Raw genomic sequence first — 19,536 nt, 5'->3', positions numbered from 1 at the left:
GGCATTAATGTGCCAAAAATCAACCATACACATGCACCATTTATGTGGCATATCTAACCCTTAATCATGGCCTTTAAAATTACATTGAAGATCTAAATTGTATCGATATGGGTCATCCAAATCATGAACTAAGATCAACTATATTATCAATTTTTTTAACCAAAATTTAGTGGAAAAGAGTTGAATTATTTGGGCAGAAAATGTGCAATAATTTCCTTTTATTCCAGAAGGTTTATATTTTGATTTTTTCGTTCACTCCAAAATAAGAACAGGTTGTACCATATCGTCATCGCCATTGGCTCTCTCTCTCTTTCTCTCTCTCTATATATTATATTGGCTTTCTAAGCATCATCCTTGAAGCACGTAAGAAAAACGTTGCAACTGTCATAGGTAAGGCACAATGTGAATGGCAATATTTAGTAGAAATAAAATAATAGCACGGTGGATATCATTTGCAGCAGTGCTGCTGCTGTATCTGTATCAAAATTAGAGTCTGGTTGGTAGTCAGAATTGGAATTAGAATCCTTCAGAATTGGAATAGGAATGGTCCATTTCTATAGTTTGTTTGGTTCAGATAGGAATGAAAATGAGAATTAAAATTCACAGGAATGGGATTTCATTCCTAAGAAAGGGGCAAAGAAAGGCCATTCCTTCAAATTGAAGAATACCATTCCAGTAGAAATGAGAATGAAATTCCAATTCCGCCCAACCAAACAGTTGGAATCAGAATAATCCATTTGATTCCAGACCAAAAACTTGCCAAAAAGTGTGCTTAATTATATCCGACTAATTGCTCTTTTGGGGGGGACAGAATATGGGGTGACCATGACGGCTTACAAACCAACCTCCTAATTAATTACTTTTGGAAGCAGACAAATTAATTTACCTATGCCATGTATGCCCCAGGTTCCATGTGACGTGGAACCATGTTAATGGGTCTTTAATTTACATATGATTCAGTTAATATATATGAAACCCTTTGCCATGCACATGTTTGCTGGTTTTGGCTTGAAACCCCTTTCTAACTGTTTGTATTTACATTTTTTTCCATTTTTTGGATATTTAATTAACTTAATTGGAGTAAATACGTATAAAAGGGTCTATATATTAAGTTCCTTCACACTTAACCCTTTTAGTAATTTTTCTTCCTTACTTCCTTTGAAGAAAAAATAAAATAATTAAAGTTTTTCTGTTTGGTATATATTAAGTCTGATTTCTATAACTTTGGTGGATTATTAATAACTGCATAACTTACGATATTAGTTCCATAATTGATCAATATCGGTTTTGTTCAATTAATCACCATTTCTATCCGGTCACAGTATGTGCTTGCCTGATAAGGTTATCAAATAGAGAGTTAATATATAATTAATTCATTTGGTGGATCAATTACCTCATCTATGTAAAAAGAGGGCCCGCATGGGATGAAGCACAGAAGATGGGGAAGAATTGAGCTACTCCACTTGGAGTAATTCCACGTGCCTGCTATCAGCCTATCACCCTATATATTAGCTATTTCTTTCGTTGACCATAATAACGGAGTCTTGTCTCTCGCCAAAAATTCCATGCCGATCGAAGATGGTTAAACAAATATTAGTTGCACCTTCCAGGAGGGACCCCGGCAGCACCCTGAAAACGATGGCGTTCTAAATACTTTGAAACACGTTTTTGATGGCATCCTACTCTCTCTCTCTCTCTATCTCTATCTATATATATATAAATAAACTTTCTCTTGGACGAAGAAGAGATTGAGCATTCGAGCTTGGAGAACCCGGATATATCTTGGACTTGGAGATACTCTTGTCGGTGTTCTCGGAGATGGCGAAGACTGGTTATTGTGAGAAAACGGGACTGAAGAAAGGAACATGGACTCCGGAGGAAGATATGAAATTAACAGCTTATATTAAGCGATATGGCCATTGGAACTGGCGTGAGCTTCCGAGATTTGCAGGTAGGAGAACATGTAATTTTATTAAAGAAGATCCATCTTTTAACCAATTAGGATAATTCATCTTAGGAAGCTTGTCTTGGGTTTCGTTTTACAGGCTTTAATTTACAGGCCTCGAACTCGATTAGATTATACTCTCTTTCTTTGATAATACAGACAATCAGTCATTCAGTCCTCCCTTTTACTTTGGTTGATCAATGAAATTTTGCCACCTCTGTGAGAAGATATATAATATGGGTCTATGAATTACTTGGTGCATTATTAGATTCTTCTTCCGAATCGGCGAAAGATTTTTTTTTTTCCAGTATATATATGCTCCCTACATAACATGTATTTCCCTGAGTGAAAGTTTCAAAGAATCCAGTGTCTTAGAACAGGTGCTATATGATCAGTTGGTTTAATTGTAATATCGATCGTCGTATTTGTAATACTCCTCTCTGTTCTGATTATTACTACCTTTCATTCATTGCTTATCATTCAATTTGTTTTGTTTCTGCAGGTTTAGCAAGATGTGGGAAGAGTTGCAGACTGCGATGGGTTAACTACCTGCGACCCGATATCAAACGAGGTCATTTCAGCCCAGAGGAAGACGAAATCATCATGAAAATGCATGCATCCCTGGGTAATAGGTAAGAAGACCTGATAAAAATATAGTTATCCGGTCGAATATCGATTTTCATTTACATTTGTCATAATTAAGCGTTAGATTAATGTTGAAAATCTTGTCTTCGTTATTTGCATGCAGATGGACAAGGATTGCCACCAAACTTCCAGGAAGAACAGATAATGAAATCAAGAACCACTGGCACACCAACCTAAAGAAACGATTGAATCGAGAACCTACTACAGCCTCATCAAATGACAAAATGCACCACAATGAGGAACTATCCGAATGCAAAAGCGAAGGTAATAATAATACAAAAGAATCGGAACCTGGGACCTGTCTTTCAGATGATCCTATGGACGAAATAAGAAGCTCACCATCAACTTCGCAACAGTCTTTCGGTGATTTATCTTCCCCGAGCATTGACTACTCCTCAGTTATAACTGACACAAACTGGTCCAAAGCTGCTGATAATGTCGCTTCACCAGAAAATTTTGCAGAACCTGTTTGCAGCTTCTGGACAGAACCACTTTTGGCAGGAAATTCCTACATCCATGAAGATTTTCTGGAGACTACGGCAGACCCACTTATGTTTCCACTTTCTCTAATCTCCTTTGGAGACCCTTTTTGTGGATATGAAGGTTTCTACAATGACGATAACTTTGATGTCTTCAACCAATTATTCTAATTAAGTCAACTGCGAAACGATGATAGTTGATTTTCTGCTTCGAGATGTTTTGTAGTGGGAGTGTTAATGGACTTCTTTGTCTCTTAGTTTTAGGTAGAGTGGAAGCACTTAAAAGCATATATGAAGCTGGTAGCCTGAATCTTTAACATAAAATTTGTATTGGAATCTAAGCATGCATGGCTTTTACTCTTGCAAGTCACTAGATTAATTTAGGTTGTGTTTGGTATCATTGTCACTTCTAATAATGTTTTGTGTTGGTCAATACAAATTTTTGAGAAATTGTCTAGTTACATCATATCATATAACCACTTGGCATTGGATTAGTTGTTAGCATTTACAGTAGAAATTAACACTAAATTTGATGTTTTCCAAAGGATAACAATGATACCCAATATTGTATTTATAACTTTAATCATTTGTGGTAGAAAAAAAAATTCTCACAAAATTTGTATTGACCAACCTAAAACATTGCAAGTAGAAGTGACAATGATACCAAACACAGCCTTAATCTCTCCCAGTTATTTCTTTACAAAATATTGTCCAAAAAGCTAGTTAAGCAATGATGGGCTTGATAGCATTCCAAGTGTCATCAAAGATTTCAGACAAACATTTTATGTAGAGTAATATGAAAGCATATTAGTCTTCGAGCAAAGTCTGTTAGTTCGAACAGTAGAAATTGACTCAACGAACTGAATTGATGAGTATTTGCTGAGATGAGAGTACATAGGACCATTAAAGATAAGACATCAAGAGTTTAAGATTAACAAGAAAAATAAGATGGTCCAAAATAAAATACAACAGTTAGTCCAACAAATTACCTTGGTAGATTAGACTCCGATATATCTCCAACACACCCCCCTCAAGCTGAATTGTGTGATGTGAACTTTGAACCATAGAAGTGCAAATCATGGTGTGGGAAGAGGTTTCATCAGAATATTGGCAAAATCAGGTGAAGGAAAGAACCGAATGTGCAACTGCTTATGGGGAGACATAGATCCCTTAGAAAATGAAAGTCAACTTCGACATCCTTGATGCGAGCATGAAACACCAAGTGTGTGGCAAGATGAGTAGCACCAAGATTGTTACACTAGATAACAGGAACTGAAGGAGTAAAACCCAAGTTAGAAAGTAGAGACTTGATCCATAGGAGCTCCATAACAAATTAGAAAGGGACCTGAACTCTGAATTAGTACTACAGCGCAATGGTGAGCTGCTTCTTAGAGATCCAGCTAATGAGATTATCACCCAAGAAACTGGCAAGTTTGCTTGTAGAGCGATTATCACCAAGGCAACTAGCCCAGTCAACATCTGTAAATGCATTCAACTATAAAGAAGAGAAGGGAGAGAAATGCAACCCATAGTCAAGAGTACACTTCAAATAATGAAGTATGCGTTTAACAACTCACAATGTTCCTTAGTTGGCTATTGAAGAAACTAATACACCTTAGGGAGATATCAGGTCGAGTGAGGGTAATATATTGGGGAGCACAAACCACACTTGTGTATTTAAAAGGGTCAAGAAGAGGACCACTAGAGGTCTTACTAAGTCGGGCAAAGGCCACCAAATGAGAAGAATAAGTCTTAGCACCATCCAATTTGGTACACTGAAGTAAATTGATTATATAACACTATAAGATAAATGGAGACCAGAAGAGCTACAATGGGCCTCTATTCCTGGGAAACAATGTAAGGTGTCCCAAGGCTTTTAGAGGAAATACTAAGGAAAGGCTCAAGAGAAGAGAATAATGGAAGCAAAGGACGTGCGGGTGACAATGACATCATCTACATAGTGGGGAAAATCCGATAAGAGTACCAAGCTCTTAGGGGTTAACGAAGCTGATATAAAGCGTTGTATAGTTTGCAGACATGGTGGGGAAATCCAAGTGCTCAAAACCTTTCAGTTGATGTACATAAACGTCTTCATCAAGAAATCCATATAAAAAGGCATTATTAATGTCTAGTTTCCATAAGTCCATTCCTGGGAGTGGCCAGAGCAAGGATAATATGAACAATTGTTGGTTTAGCGGCAGGACTAAATCAATCCCAAGAATTTGATTAACACCTTGAGCAACCAATATGGCCTTATAGTGGTCAAGAAAGCATCAGACATCCTCTTAATCTTATAGACTCACTTTATGCCAATAATATTCATAGAATAATTGTGCAGAACCAACTCCCATGTTCCATTAGATACCAAGGCATCAAATTCAAGTTGCATAGCAGAATGCCAGTGTGAGGACTTTATAGCTTCAAAGTAAGAATGAGGCTCCATTCTGATAGAGGAGAGTGTTGTCCATTGATCTTGTTATCATGAAGTGTTGACGATTAGGTGGTAGGACAACTGGAGTACAAGCAAGTAGATCATCCATAGTGTGAAAACAAGGAGCATAGATAGTGAGTTATGAAGACTCAGTAGTAGTTATAGGTGGTGAGGTAGAGTGCACATCATAAGTAGAAGAAGATTCAACTAGATACACCCTAGTTAGTGGTGAAGCCGTAGTAACACCATTAAGTAATGAGGGAAAAAATAAGTATGTACCAATCGAAGTATTCCGTGATGAAGAAGAAGATGGAGTTGGAATGCTAGGAAATAAACTTTCATCAAACATAAAATGACGACCAACAAATTCATGGCTAGAGGACACATGTAGACATCTATAGCCCTTGTGCAAACTACTATAACCAATAAAAATGCATTACAAATATTGAAACTAAAACTTTTTTGCATTGTATGGTTTCATCAATGAGTAACAATCACAACCAAAACATCTCAACATACAATAATCCGACTCTCATTTAAATAATTTTTAAAAAGGAGAAGAACCTTGTAATGATGGAAAAGTAGCTGATTTATCAAGTAAATGACAGTCTCTTAGCTTCATCTACCTAGAAGAAAGAAAAAAAAGAGTTTAGAGGAGGCCAATAGAGAAAAGGTTAACTACATTACATGTCTATGCTTGCGTTCAACTATACCATTCTGCTCATGTGTGTGAGAGCAAGATAATCTATGAATAATCCGTTGAGAATGAAGATAATAAGAGATATTATGATACTCTCCACTCCAATAAGATTGAAAAGAGCAGATTTTGGCATTGAACAAGGTTTCAACATGGCGCTCAAAGCATAAGAAGATATCCAAGAGAATTTCAAAAAACATTAAGAAACAATGCATAATAACAAAAACCTTTGTTAGACTTAACTGGGGAAGATCTCTAAACATCAAAAAAATACTAACTCTAGTGGACTCTGAGACTTATATGAAGAAGGCTGTAATGACAACCTATGACTCTTAACATTTGGCATGACTCACAAACTGAAAACTAAAACTAGATAACTTACTAGAATAAGGTAAACCATATTTAGAGATCACTTGTTGAACTCTATATGGAGAGTTGCATGACCAAGACATTAATGCCACCCGTAGAATAAGGTAAATCACACTTAGAGCATAAGGCTCAATTGATGATGAATGCATAATTGCAACAGCTAATGGAAAGAGATAGAAAGAAAAGATCATTATCCTTAGTCAATCTACTTACAAAAAACAAATTTTTGCAAATAGAAAGAACATGACAAATTTCTCCGATTGAAAATTAAAGAATAACCACTACATACCTTGTCCATTTCTTACTTTCACATAGTTCGGCCCTAAATATTCAAGCCATTATATTAAGCCACAGGTTCATTGTTGGTACCATTATTTAATCCAAAAACATACCTTGCCTTTCTATAGGTTAGTGCACCATGTCCAAATTTGTTACAGATTTGATAGATGACAAATTGTGCCTTACCATGTCCACCATTAAAGAATTGTTACTGGTTATTAAAACTTTATTGTGGTTTAAAATTCTAGCCTCTCACATGACCACAACCATGATTAATCAAACAAATTCTAGAGCTTATGATTCTGCTAATACCCCCCATGTTTTGTTGAAAACCCATATCATTTTTTACCTTCACACTAGTTAGATTTGTAGCAGGAGAAGTATTTGAATCAAATAGATAATGCCATTGTTCTTCTAGCTAATTCTCATGATCATATATATATATATATATATATATACACACACGCTAAATCGCTAAATTAGATTTGAGTAGTGGCTCAAAAATAGCTGAAAGACTATTAGTTATCGATTTTGCCTTTTGAAAATAAGTGGCTGTAGTTAATGAACCCTTTTTAACTCTGCAACTACCTTCTAAGTTGTAAAATTCGAGATCTAGAATGTGTGGAATAAGATTTAGAAAGGGTGCACCATTCCTTAGCTAAAGTAGAAAGCCCTACATGCAACTTGGGCCACTACACCTTCTATAAGAGATGAAATCAGTCAACTTAAAACCAACTTATCAAGATCATACCACTTCCAATATTTTGGATTTTCTATGGTTCCATTGCTCATCGGATTGGGTATCTCCTCTGGTGGAGCCTTCTTCTTTCCTTCTACAAAGTCCATAAGATGATGATGACATGAGATTGAAAGAAACTGAGCACACCATAGAAGATAGTTGTCACTACCCAGTGATAGGTAAATAATGTGTTACATTTTGGATCGGAGGAATTGTCGAAGTAGAGGCCTATGTACCAGTATTGTTGTTAACACCAATGTTGGTCCCACTAGGATTGTTTTCCTGAGTTTGTTGGTTCTCCATTGGCTTTGGTACCATGTTCGAGCTGTAGAAAGAAAACTCAATGAACTAAATTGATGAATATTCAAAGAGATGAAAGACCACAGAGCCTCATGTATTTATAGATGTAGAATGCAAGTGCTTTGGATTACATAGGACTATCTTAACATGTTTAATATAAATATAGGAAAAACAAGAAGATAGTCCTAGATAGAATACAATAGTTAGTCTAACAAATTATCTTAACATGTTAGACTCCGATATATCTCCAATAGTGTTCAAGTTGATCCTAAACATCCTAATTTCTTGATAACAAGACTTTTTTCTTTTAATTTTCTTAGATACTTGTTTAATGTCCCATGAGAAAAGTTTGTGTTTAATCAGGCAGTTTTTCCCATCTTTCTTTTGGAGTGTTTTACTTTTATCTTCGACGTTTGTGTCTTATTGAAGGGTAAGGATCTTTGTCTCACATGATATTCTTTTGTTGGCATTGGTTGAATAGTTTTTTATATTCATTGTAACTCTTTTTCCTTTTAATAAAATTTTTATTTACTATGTCGAAAAAGTGGCGTTTCATGTCAGTTGATTATTAGGATCAAATAACAAAGGTAGTGTCTGTAGAACCACATTGACAATAAGAAAAAAGAAAAGTTATGAAAATTGTCTAACCGAGGGGGGGGGGGAGAGCATATATGTTGCATTTGCATATTTCTAGTGTTTAAGACTCGATCCAGACCAGAGCAAACCGTTAAATGATGGTTTTGGTGGGTTGGTTGAGCAAACCGAGCTATTAACTGGTAAAATCAGGACTTGGAGAACATTTCGGTTTTTACTCTGGTTTGAGTCTTAAAGCATTGATTAAGGTCTCATGTAACAAGTCATAGTAGATTTTTATTTTCTGATGAGAGATGTCGGGTCAGAAGTCATACATAAACCCAAAACTTAATCCTAAATTTAAGCCCTAAACCCTAAATTCTACATCTTAAACCCTAATATTAACATATATAGGGCATTTGGTTGGATACATTCCTCTGACTAGGCAAGAGCCATTTTTTCCCTCGTATAAAACAACTATAATGAAATATGAAAGCAAAATAATCCCATATAACTTAACAAAATCTTAGAAATATAATGGGACAACTTCATGGAATTAGATTAAACAATTAAACATCTAGTTTTTACATATGAAATAAATCACCTATTCGATACTTATATGGATCTCTGAAACCCAGGCTCCATTCTTTGCTTGTTGGGTTTTGTTTGTGACTACAAGAACTAGTTATAGTTGGTAAAAATGGAGGATATATATGATTGGGTGCCCATGTATATGTACACATATTACCAAATTCAGAAAATCTTGTAAGCTGGCACTTGTACTCATTAGAAATACAAGAAGGAATCATTAATCCATTGATAAAATTTTGTCTTTGTGAGAGATACATTCTTACCAAGCTTAGTTAAGCTTTTGGGTTGAAGGTACAACAATTCCCTAATGAGTGAGTTAGTGATCGGTGGTGTAACCAGAAACATGTCATTAACCACTTCGGAACAGCAGTTTAAATATTTATAAATTTTTTCGATTCTCAAACAACTACTGACGTAGTAAAATGATGAAAATGGGTCGTATCCATAAGGAAGCGAGAGAAAAATTAATACGTACTCAAATCCAGACAAGAGACACAAGAGAGAAGTGTAGAAATATAAAAATTAATTAATTAAACTGAAAAAAAAGATAGAATTCGAACATTGCAGAAATTAAAAGTGCAAAAAATAAATAAATGAAGGAAACAAAATAAAAAATCTATAATCCGATCAGAGGTAGTAGTCTCCAGATCTCTCCTTCGACCCTCGAACTTCTTGAGCTAGACCTTCTGTCTTACCTAGTCGAATTCCAGATCTGTAGAAAAGAAAACGGAGATCAAACAGAATGAAAATAAATTTCAGAAAGGAAATAACGAAATTGGAATTGAAAGAACCAAAATCGAATCTAAGACTAATGGTTGGGATTCGAATCCAGAGGTGGTAGTAGTGGCTTTGGTGAACTGCAAGTAGGAACCCCTCCTCTTGCCTGAACGTCCTCCTCTACCTCTACCCTTGAACTTCTCAATATCAGCCTTCTATCTTACTTGGGGGCAGAATCCAACCCTTTCTCATGAGCTCTTGGGTCCTTTTTATAGAGAATGGTGGACACAACTGGGATTAGAGAGAAAGAGGGGGGTGGTAGCTACGTTTTAGCAAAGTTATGGGCGCCCTAGGGTTTCTAATAAAGGATTATGATGATTCTGGGGTGATCCTAAGGCTGAGAAGAAAAGAAGAGAGTGCCCAATATTATGTAAGGCTGAGATTTGGGCGCCTAGAAATGAATGGAGGAGATTGAGGTGCCTAGGGTTAAAAGGTGGAGATTAAAAAAGGTGGGTGGCACCCTAGAGTGGATGGTTGAAATAGAAGATGGAATGGAAGGCTAAGATCTAGTGGTTAGGGGCTGAATGGTGAGGATTAGCAGTTAGGTGGCACCCTAGGGTTTAAAAGCTACAAAAAGAGTGCCCTAGAATGAATGGTGGAGATTAGAAAGAGTGGAGGGTGGAGATTAAACAATTGGGAGCGGCTAGGGTTTGCTAAGGAAGAAAAGAATAGGTTAAAAGGCACCCTAGGGTTTGCTAAGGAGAGGGGAGCATGCTAATACAGTAGAAGAGGCGCCAAACTAGGTTTAGCAGATAGGGGGCGCCCTCTTGCTCTCAGTTTTTCACAAAAACACCCCTCTCTCAGTTGGACTTCACACTAGCTTCCCAAAAACTACAACTCAACCATTAAACCTTCTTAGTTTTGCACAAAATTTGTACAGAGACCCTTAGAGGTCATAACATTAAATTTAACTGGGAAAATGGCATACTTTGACTATTCTAAGGCCGAAAATACCCCTAAAATGATGCCCTTAAGGCATCAAACTACAAAGTTATCAATCAACAACCCCTCAAGGGAAAAAAAAAAACACTCTAAAACCACTATTACTAAAGAGAAGGGAACCTATGGTTTTATTTTCAGAGGCCAAAATGAATCTTTCTAATGATCCATTCCAGTTTGCACTTGTTGGTAAGTGTTCTTATAGACAACTACCTATTGCTAACATTATAGGGTTTTTGGTTGATACTTTTTCCCTAAAGAAAAGTATAGTGGTGGCTACCTTGGTTTCCATGTTCTTTTATGTTTTGAAGATGAATTTGAGTTCCTTAGAGTTTGGATGAAGGATTTTTTTTTTCATTAAAGCTTTTTTTTATTTTATATGTTTAAGTAGATGCTAGGATTAGAGATCGGCTGGAAGCCCTTGTTGTTCCTAATTGGGTCAATTTCCAATTAACCTTTACAATAACATGTATATTCCTTCAATTGCATAGGTGGTGGATAGGGTGCTGAAGGTTGGTATTGAGACCAAGAGGCTTTTGTGAACAACTGTTGCAAGGGTTTGCATTGAACTTGATTTAATAAAAGATAAGCCTTCCAGGGTATGAAAATATTTTACTGTATTTTTCTTGTTGTTTCAAGAATGAGCATGAGGTAGTCTATTGTCGAGTTAAGGCAAAAATGGAAAATAAAGGAAAGGAGACCATCAAAGATATTGGGGTTGTAGCCAAATATGTGAGTGTGCTTAAACAAAACCCTTATATAGTTGCTCTTACAATTAAGAATACTACAGGAAAAGTAAACCTTACGATGAAAGAAATTTATCAAAGAACAAGAAAGGAAATCCCTCTAAGTGTTAACTAGTGTCTCAAGAGCCAAGTAATTTTCCAAGTGCTAATAATAACTCAGATTTTCCTCATGGTGTGGTGAGTTTAGAGTAACCAAAGTATCTTAATCAAGATCCTATTCCTAATGATCAACCTACTTCTCATGGGGACTTATCAGGTGTTTGTGAAGATGACCTTATAAATGGTGCAAATTAAGGCACACTAGCACAAGTCTTGAAACAATGAGAGATAGAATCAACAAAAGGTATTCAACAAAATATTTTTGGGAAGATGACCTTATAACCAATGGTGTAGATTAAGGCACACTAGCACAAGTCTTGAAACAATGAGAGATAGAATCAACAAAAGGTATTCAACAAAATATTTTTAGGGTCATAGGGAAGGAACAAGAAGATCAAATAGAGAAAGGTAATCAAAAGTTTTTGACACAAAATTTCAAGATATGATAGAAACAGAACAAGCAAATAATGAAGAGTGCAAGATGACAAGCCATATTTTCCTTGGTCAAAGGCAAATTATTGGAGTCATAACGATCCAGAGATTGGAACCCATAAGAATATGGACTTTCTTTTTCATAGATCTCGTTGTTACAAAGCCATGGGTGTTCTTGATGATATATGCATTTTGACCTCTACTCATAAATCCACTCTTGTAAAGAAAGTTGATCATGCGAGTGAGAATCCAATCGAAACTGCTATGCCTAAACAGACAAATGTTTCAAATTAGGGTCGGGTAAAAGTAGAAAGCAAGAGGAACAAAAAAATTATATCTAAAATGATGTAGGAGATGTGCCATTTAGAAAATGTTCATAGATCCTCTGACCAACAAAGGCTACCGCCCCCGTTATTCTTAAATTATTTTTGCTCTTTTGTTTTATAGTTTGTTTTCTTTTTGTATCGAGCTTTGACTCATAGTTTTGTTTCAAGAGATAGGTTCCATGACCCCTCCTTATTTTAATTATTTCTTCTTTTTCATTAAAAAACAAATAAAATAAATGATTATATGTATACAAAGATTTTATAGAGATTCGGCCAAACCCTAGCCTATGTCCTCTCCTCAGGAAACCTCCTCAAAATTCCACTAACACCATCTAGGCTTCCAGGTGCTAGTCAAACCTTATAACTTGTAAGGCTTTCGTTTGCTTAGAATACCTAGACTGGTTGAACTTCCAGGTGTCAATCAAACCTGAGTAGTTGACATATGGGTGCCAACCAAACCTTATAATGGTGTTCCTCTCTTGACACTTCAAATACAATAGATATAGAAATATAAGCACAGGTACAAATTGAATGTCTCTTATCAGGATAATAATAACAAATTCAATGCAAACTATATCAAAGCAAGAGAATGCACAATGACCATAAGCTTAAGCCTTTGAAAAGATTGGGTAAATCTTAGTCTAAAACAAATCCAAGGCTACTTAGTTTTTCTCACTATGTACTAATTTAGTTAAAAAAAATCTCTTCTTCTAAATAGAAAAATCTCTTTTTCTCACCATAACAGTCAACTTTTTTTCTACAAGTAGTTATGTAGCACAAGGTAGTAGATGACTACCAAATAGGGAGGAATCTTTTTTCTTGCAATTGACTATTTTTGAGATTTGTTGAGTTTAAGCCCATATAGTGCACTTCATGCATAATATTTACATCAAAACCTAAAATATAATACATTATAGACAATTGGACTTATATGCTTCTTTCTCTTCAACTCTTATTGGCAAACTTCTTCTTCGGAGAGATTCAAGTTGATTTATAGTTGCCCAATGCATTTCAGCCATGCTATACTCCTCATAGAAATTTTTTAAGCATTTTTAGTTTGATGGATACAATTGTACACTTAACATCAATCATTAGTACTTTCAATGAGTTTAAAGAAAATATAAGGCCAACATAAGATCTAACACCAGACCATTTGACTAATAGGTTTTGATACCATGCCAAAAGAATCATTCAATCTAAAAGCTTAAGTTGTTAGGTGAGGTCCTTGAATTGGTATTTTTTCTCTAACACACACCCTCACAGGAAAGCCTATCAAGCTAGAAGTGTGGACAAGCATTTACCCATCAATATCTTGTATTGCAATTTAATTAATTTTAATAAGGACAATAAAGATCAAACACTAGAACATAACATGATCAAATTGGGTCTGATAGATAAGATTAAGATGTTGAGATGGATAATGAAAAAGGGAGGATTTGGAGAGAGAGGGGGGGGGGGGGGGGGGGGGAGGGGGAGACAATAAAATTGGAACCAAATATATTTTTCATAAATGAGGGGTGTAAATTAAAATTTATCTCTGTACATGTTAAATGCTCCATAGGCATATAGCCTAAGAGAAGGTATCGCCCTGTACAATGTTTCACTACTAATAATGGGGCATAATTTGGCCATATATCAATGTTTCACTGGTTAAGTCAGTAATGGTTATTTAGAGTATTGGTTTTATTTAAGGTTTCCACTTTGTTGATTCATTTAAGGCCATTTCTTTTTTCTAACTCATCACTGATTCAACTGATTGGACCATTCAATTCACGACTTGGTCATGTTAGTCAATGACCTACAGATATATGTAGTTAAAACAATGACCTGCTTGACCCAGTCAACAGGTCATAAGTTACAAATACGAAAAAGCTTTAGAGGCCATAACTATTCACCTAGTGGTTAAATTAGGGTGATTTTTTTGTTGATTTTTTATAACATTTCCTGATCTATGCGGGGCAAGGTACCATAACTCCTAGGTCTAATAATTTTTTCAAAAAATCACCTTTTTCTTGTCTTCTCAATCTTTAGTTTTATTTGATAAAAGGTTAAAACTAAAATAAAAAGGGTAAATTGCCGAAACCTCCCCTAAAGTTTTGGACTATTGCTAAAGTCACCCTTGAAATTTGGTAATTGCAATCAGCTCTGTTGAGGGTAATAAGGTGGCTGATGGTTTTGCCAAATTAGCATGCAATCGTGGTGTTGATGAAACTTTCTAGAGCTTCAATGAATTATCTTTAGGGATCCAAAGATTGGTTAGAGATGGCGGGACTGGTTTTCCATTTCTTAGATGTAGATAATTTTATCCCTGTTTTTGAAAGACCATTGGACACAATTCTATTATATGAGCTAGTGGTATTCTTGTATTTTCTTGAGGGATAAGGTATTTATGTCCCCCCACCAATAGACTAGTTTTTGACAATTATTAAAATTTATCGATGGCTACCTCTCTACTAGGAGTAAAGTTTAGGGTTAAAAAAATCACTTCCCCTAAATATTCTAACATAGTTGCAAGTAGACCCCCTTATGAGCATCGGAAAAATTAGCTCACTTGTCACTTGGGCTGGAATTGCAATCGCCACTATCAAGAAAATGAAAAGGAGCTGATGGGACCTTCAGGATTTACATCGGAAATCATTTTTGATTTCTTAGTGACTCCAAAGCTCGAGGCACAGGCTAACTAGTTCGGGTAAGACTTGGATGGGAGAGGGAAGGGGTTAGGCACCCCTCTCCCAGGTCTAATAGGTGGGTCCCACATGGTGCTTTAAGTGAGTATAATCACAAATACATTATTAGTAAAAAGCAACAATGATAAAGAAAGTAACAAACTAACAATATACCAACAAGGAAGATCTATTTAATTTATTTAGTATTTTTTATGTTCTCCTTTTTTATCTTTTTTTTTTATCCAAATCAGAGACTCGCATCCTCCATCATCTCGAAAAGATATTCCCTTCCATACTCACAAACCAATCCCCTTTTGGATATAGGGGCCTGAGCAAAAGGGCGAAAGATTACTCCCTCACCCCTTTTTATTAGAGCCCCCACCTTTGAACTCAGTGGAATGGTTTGATGAGAGAAGAAGTTCAAACCTCTCAAGTCGTTAATTAATCTCATTCAAAATCTACAACTAAGAACGCCTTCTCTAGCTATATTTCACCATTGCTAAACTACAAAGCACCTCAGTTCCCGAAACAGTCCCAATAGGAGTTGCAGTCGATGATTATTAAATCCGTTACCCAGAAAGATGGCAATGTAGTCAAACCGAACGCAAACGGAGTGTATACTGGGCTCATATAGCTACTAAGTGAGACGAAAAAAATAATGCACAACCTGTTGATGATGGGTACATAACATTGGAATGAATGTCGAGACTCAAAGCCAAAAAATTAACCATTTCATCTAGAAACATTCTCAGACTTTAATATAAAAGAATGGAAAGAAAACAAAACAAATATGGACGAGAATCAACATACTTATAATCAGTATTAGTTGCTAATTACTCTAACGATGGTGGCTCTACATGAGCTTCGTCACCAGCTCCGGTAGCTTCCCTTCCCTTCAGATCTCGATCATTTCAAAATAACAGAATGAAAACAAATTGATAAGCTAGACAAAAACAAAAGAAAAGAAAAGCAAATTAACATAGAGCCATATGTGGGTTATACCTTCTATGCTCTAGCATGAACTCGGCCAATGTTGCAATAAAGGACGTAATATGATTTGGTCTGGTGCTCTCCTTCAAATAAGGGTCGTGTAGATCAAAATACCGCCAAAGAAAAAACAAAGCTCATGACAAGAAATGATGGAGGACCAGCTCAACAATCGGCGACAGTTCACGCCTCTCACGCCTAGAGAGTCCTTACGTGATCCAACAAGCCCAGGATAATGTCGACAGCTCACCTTTCCAACCCGCATGGGATGATGGTGGCTATCGGACGGTGGACGTCAAAGTCCAGTTCCTAGTCGTTTTAGTTGTTTTACTTTCCTAGTTATTCTACAAGACTACCAATATGTATTATAAATAGCTCTGTTCAGAATTTAATGAGATACACAAGAGTTTCTTCTATCAATTCTCTCTACTTAGGCTCTACGCCTAGTTCTTTTCGTGAGGCTTCAAGTCCGAACCCAATTCGATCGTCCGGGTGCTTGTGTAGTTAGCCCGGTCGAGTGCGTCACGCTGCGTCAGGTGGTATTAGAGAAGGAGTTCACCCTGTTAGATGACCAATTAAGACGGTAGCAATCACAACCAAACCCGTGACGGAGATCAGGGGTTACAAGCTGTTTGGAGAGTAATCGAAGAGTAGCGAACATCCACCCGTAACATTGAGCAGCATTTGGCAGAGATTGCTAGGCAACTACGGACTTTGTTGCGGGAGGATATTCCAAGGAATAGGGATAACGCATTGCACCAAGCCGGAGGAGACGACCACGATAGGCCAAACATTGATCATATACCCCGGAACCCTATTCTTGATGATGATAGCGACAACGAGCTAGAATTCGGCATTGCTCCAGTTATTTCCGGTGATGGCAGAACCGGTAGAAATTGGCGAAATCCCGACAATTTTAATCACCGTCAGAATAATGATGAATTTAAACTCAAAGTGGATATTCCTACTTTTAGTGGAGATCTGGATATAGAGGGCCTTCTAGATTGGACCACCGAGGTCGATCATTTCTTCGAGTACATGGAGATCCCGGAAGAAAGATGTTAGACAGTTTATGTATGCCCTTAGCTTCAATCTGATTTGATGTACTTTTGTTATTTAGTGGAAATAAATAAAGTGCATGTTTGATTCATGTTGTTTGGTTTAATTCTGTGTAAAACCCTAAAAATGGACATTTATAGAGATTCATGTTAGTTTTAAATGTTCACAGCAGTTGGATAAGTCTGGAGAGATTTATCCTACCAAGGCTGATGCTGGTGTGCCACCAAGTGTTGGGGTGGCCTGTCTCAGCCACCAAGGTAAGACCCGAGGCGCATACAGTATGGGATTACTTGAATCCTTGAACCGGACCAGATTTCCAGTCTTGCCCTGGACCTTGGAGATAGATGGGCAAAACTGGAAAGTTACACCTGACCCCTAGACTCGATTATGACACTTCACTAGGTGCTGGATCAGGCTGCCTTTGATATACCAATCAGTGAGATCTTTAGCGGGGATCAAAACCTGGGTATGTTGGGGCAGTTTGAGAATTCATCTGAGTAGGTGATCATAGTGACAGAATCAGCCACTTTGTCGGACAAAGGGTAATGATCGGGAATGCACTCTCTCTGATGGAAACCAAACTGCCGGCAGTTGATTTCAATCGTTGGAATTTTGTTTTGCAAAATTAATATACTTATTTTTATATGTACGGTTTCAAAATGTTTGCAAATGGTTTTAATTCCCGGGATCCATGTGAGAGGGGAGTGCGGCACTGTTCCTTATAGCCGAGGGAGAGGTCCTCTCTTGTCGGGCAATGCTTGATCATTAAGGGCTGAGAGGTTAAGTGTAAGTCCATTTAGGATAATACCTGATGGGCTAATCTTGCACCTGCCCACAGTCCCTGGGTTTTTATAAGATGGCTTGGCCTAGGGACCACTTAATGTAAGTGTTGGGCCCATAGGGTCCATATGATGGACTCAAGGGGTTCATTGAGTTTTTTAGTGAATTCGGCTGGGCCTTGTATTAAAGGCTGGGCCGAACCCATGTGGCTGGTGTGTAGATCAATGCTTGGGTCCCACGCCATACAAAGAAGCCCAACTGGGCAGCAGATTGGAAAGTAATTAGACACTGAACACTTAATGGGCCAAAAGCCCATTTCGAGGTGGCCTGATATGATCACCCATCCATGGGGCGAATTTGAGATTGAAGTTAGTAAAAGGATTGGGCCTTTAGCCTTATCCACTCTTAGAGACCAAATTCAAATTAGATTTGAATCTGGTAACCTCCTGATAAGATCAGGAGTAACCTAACTCTATCTGTAGATAGGATTAAGATAATCCCCTATCCAAATACTGATTTGGATTGGGATGACTCCTGATTTAGGAGGTTTCTTAATCATGAAGAAAGGAGGAGAAACCCTAACCAATTGAGAAAAAAAACAACAGATTTCGAACCAAGAAAAATCGCAAGAAAGGTTCCTGCGAATTGAGATCAGATCTCATACTCTCTAGAAAAAGAGAAAAACAGTTCAGCCCTTTTCGTTTTTGGAGATCTCCTCCTGCCGCCGCCATCTGCCTTTGCAAGATTAGATCTTTACAGAAAAAGAAAGTCAAGAAATCTATTCTTGACATCAGTCTTGCAAGAAAGATTGAAAAGGATTCAGTGTTTAGTACTTCCAGAGGATTCTTGTGAAGGATCCAGTGTGTAGGACGCACCCTGTTGGTTCTGTTCCATCCACAACTGTGTCATCTTCAGCAGGAACGGATCTTGGAGCATTCTTTGGGCGTGAACACCAACTTTGGGAGATAGTGCTTCTCCGGATCAGGTATATTCCTCCCATTTAATTTTGGTACAGATCTGGTTTGATTATGGTTCAAGTAGGATCCTTGAATATTGTATTCTAAATTTAGGGAATATGATTCCCAGTTGGGAGAAGGTAGAAAAATTTTTGAAATTCGCCCACCCATTCCGCAACCTTCATGGCATCCATTGGATGGATCCTACCATTCTTTCAGTGGTATCAGAGCCACAGGTTCGAATCTTGAACCAAAAGAAAATCAGATCTGACCCTACGCAGATGGATAGAAGGTGTTCTTTCAAGATTTGCGCAGATTGTTTTCTTTATTTCAAGAAACTGTTTGTTGTTAAGGGCGATTGATCTGAAATTAATTTTATTAAATCCAAAATTTATTTAGAATTGTTCTTTATTTATTTTGATTTAATGGACTGTTCGAACCTGGAGATCGCAGTGCAGATTTGGCGCAGATGGTCTATGCACCCTTTTTTTCTTTTCTATTTATTTATTTCATTTAATTCGGTCTGTAAATATTTTTTTTATTTTTAGACTGAATGTATAGGATTTGATCAAGAATATAATTAATAGAAATAGGATTTCTGTTTTTTTATTAAAAGAAGAAGGAAGAAGAAGGCGGTGCTGGAGATTTGCAGTTGGAGAAATCGCTTTCTGCGATTTGCAGTTTGTGAAACTGCAACCCTTGTGATTAACCTCTGTTTTGC

The 19,536-nt window shown here is 36.9% G+C and overlaps 1 protein-coding gene across 1 annotated transcript; it reads left to right on the top strand.

Moving 5' to 3' along the window:
* The first annotated feature begins 1,753 nt into the window (after window positions 1–1,753).
* Window positions 1,754–3,535, top strand: LOC104612237 (transcription factor MYB14-like). Its single transcript, XM_010279586.3, has 3 exons — window positions 1,754–1,951; window positions 2,448–2,577; window positions 2,694–3,535. The coding sequence occupies exons 1-3, from the start codon at window positions 1,819–1,821 to the stop codon at window positions 3,238–3,240; spliced, it is 810 nt and encodes a 269-aa protein (XP_010277888.1). The 5' UTR covers window positions 1,754–1,818; the 3' UTR covers window positions 3,241–3,535.
* The last annotated feature ends 16,001 nt before the right edge of the window (window positions 3,536–19,536 follow it).

Source organism: Nelumbo nucifera, chromosome 1, assembly GCF_055504915.1.
Source record: "Nelumbo nucifera cultivar China Antique chromosome 1, China Antique-T2T, whole genome shotgun sequence".
In the NCBI taxonomy this organism is placed as follows: Eukaryota; Viridiplantae; Streptophyta; class Magnoliopsida; order Proteales; family Nelumbonaceae; genus Nelumbo; species Nelumbo nucifera.
This window is presented reverse-complemented; position numbering and strand designations above follow the sequence as displayed.

Excerpts from the sequence above, each read along its gene's own strand:
- LOC104612237 (XM_010279586.3), top strand. The coding sequence starts at position 1,819 with ATGGCGAAGACTGGTTATTGTGAGAAAACGGGACTGAAGAAAGGAACA. Across the intron at positions 1,952-2,447 it reads TGAGCTTCCGAGATTTGCAG|GTTTAGCAAGATGTGGGAAG; the intron begins GTAGGAGAACAT and ends TTGTTTCTGCAG. Across the intron at positions 2,578-2,693 it reads CATGCATCCCTGGGTAATAG|ATGGACAAGGATTGCCACCA; the intron begins GTAAGAAGACCT and ends ATTTGCATGCAG.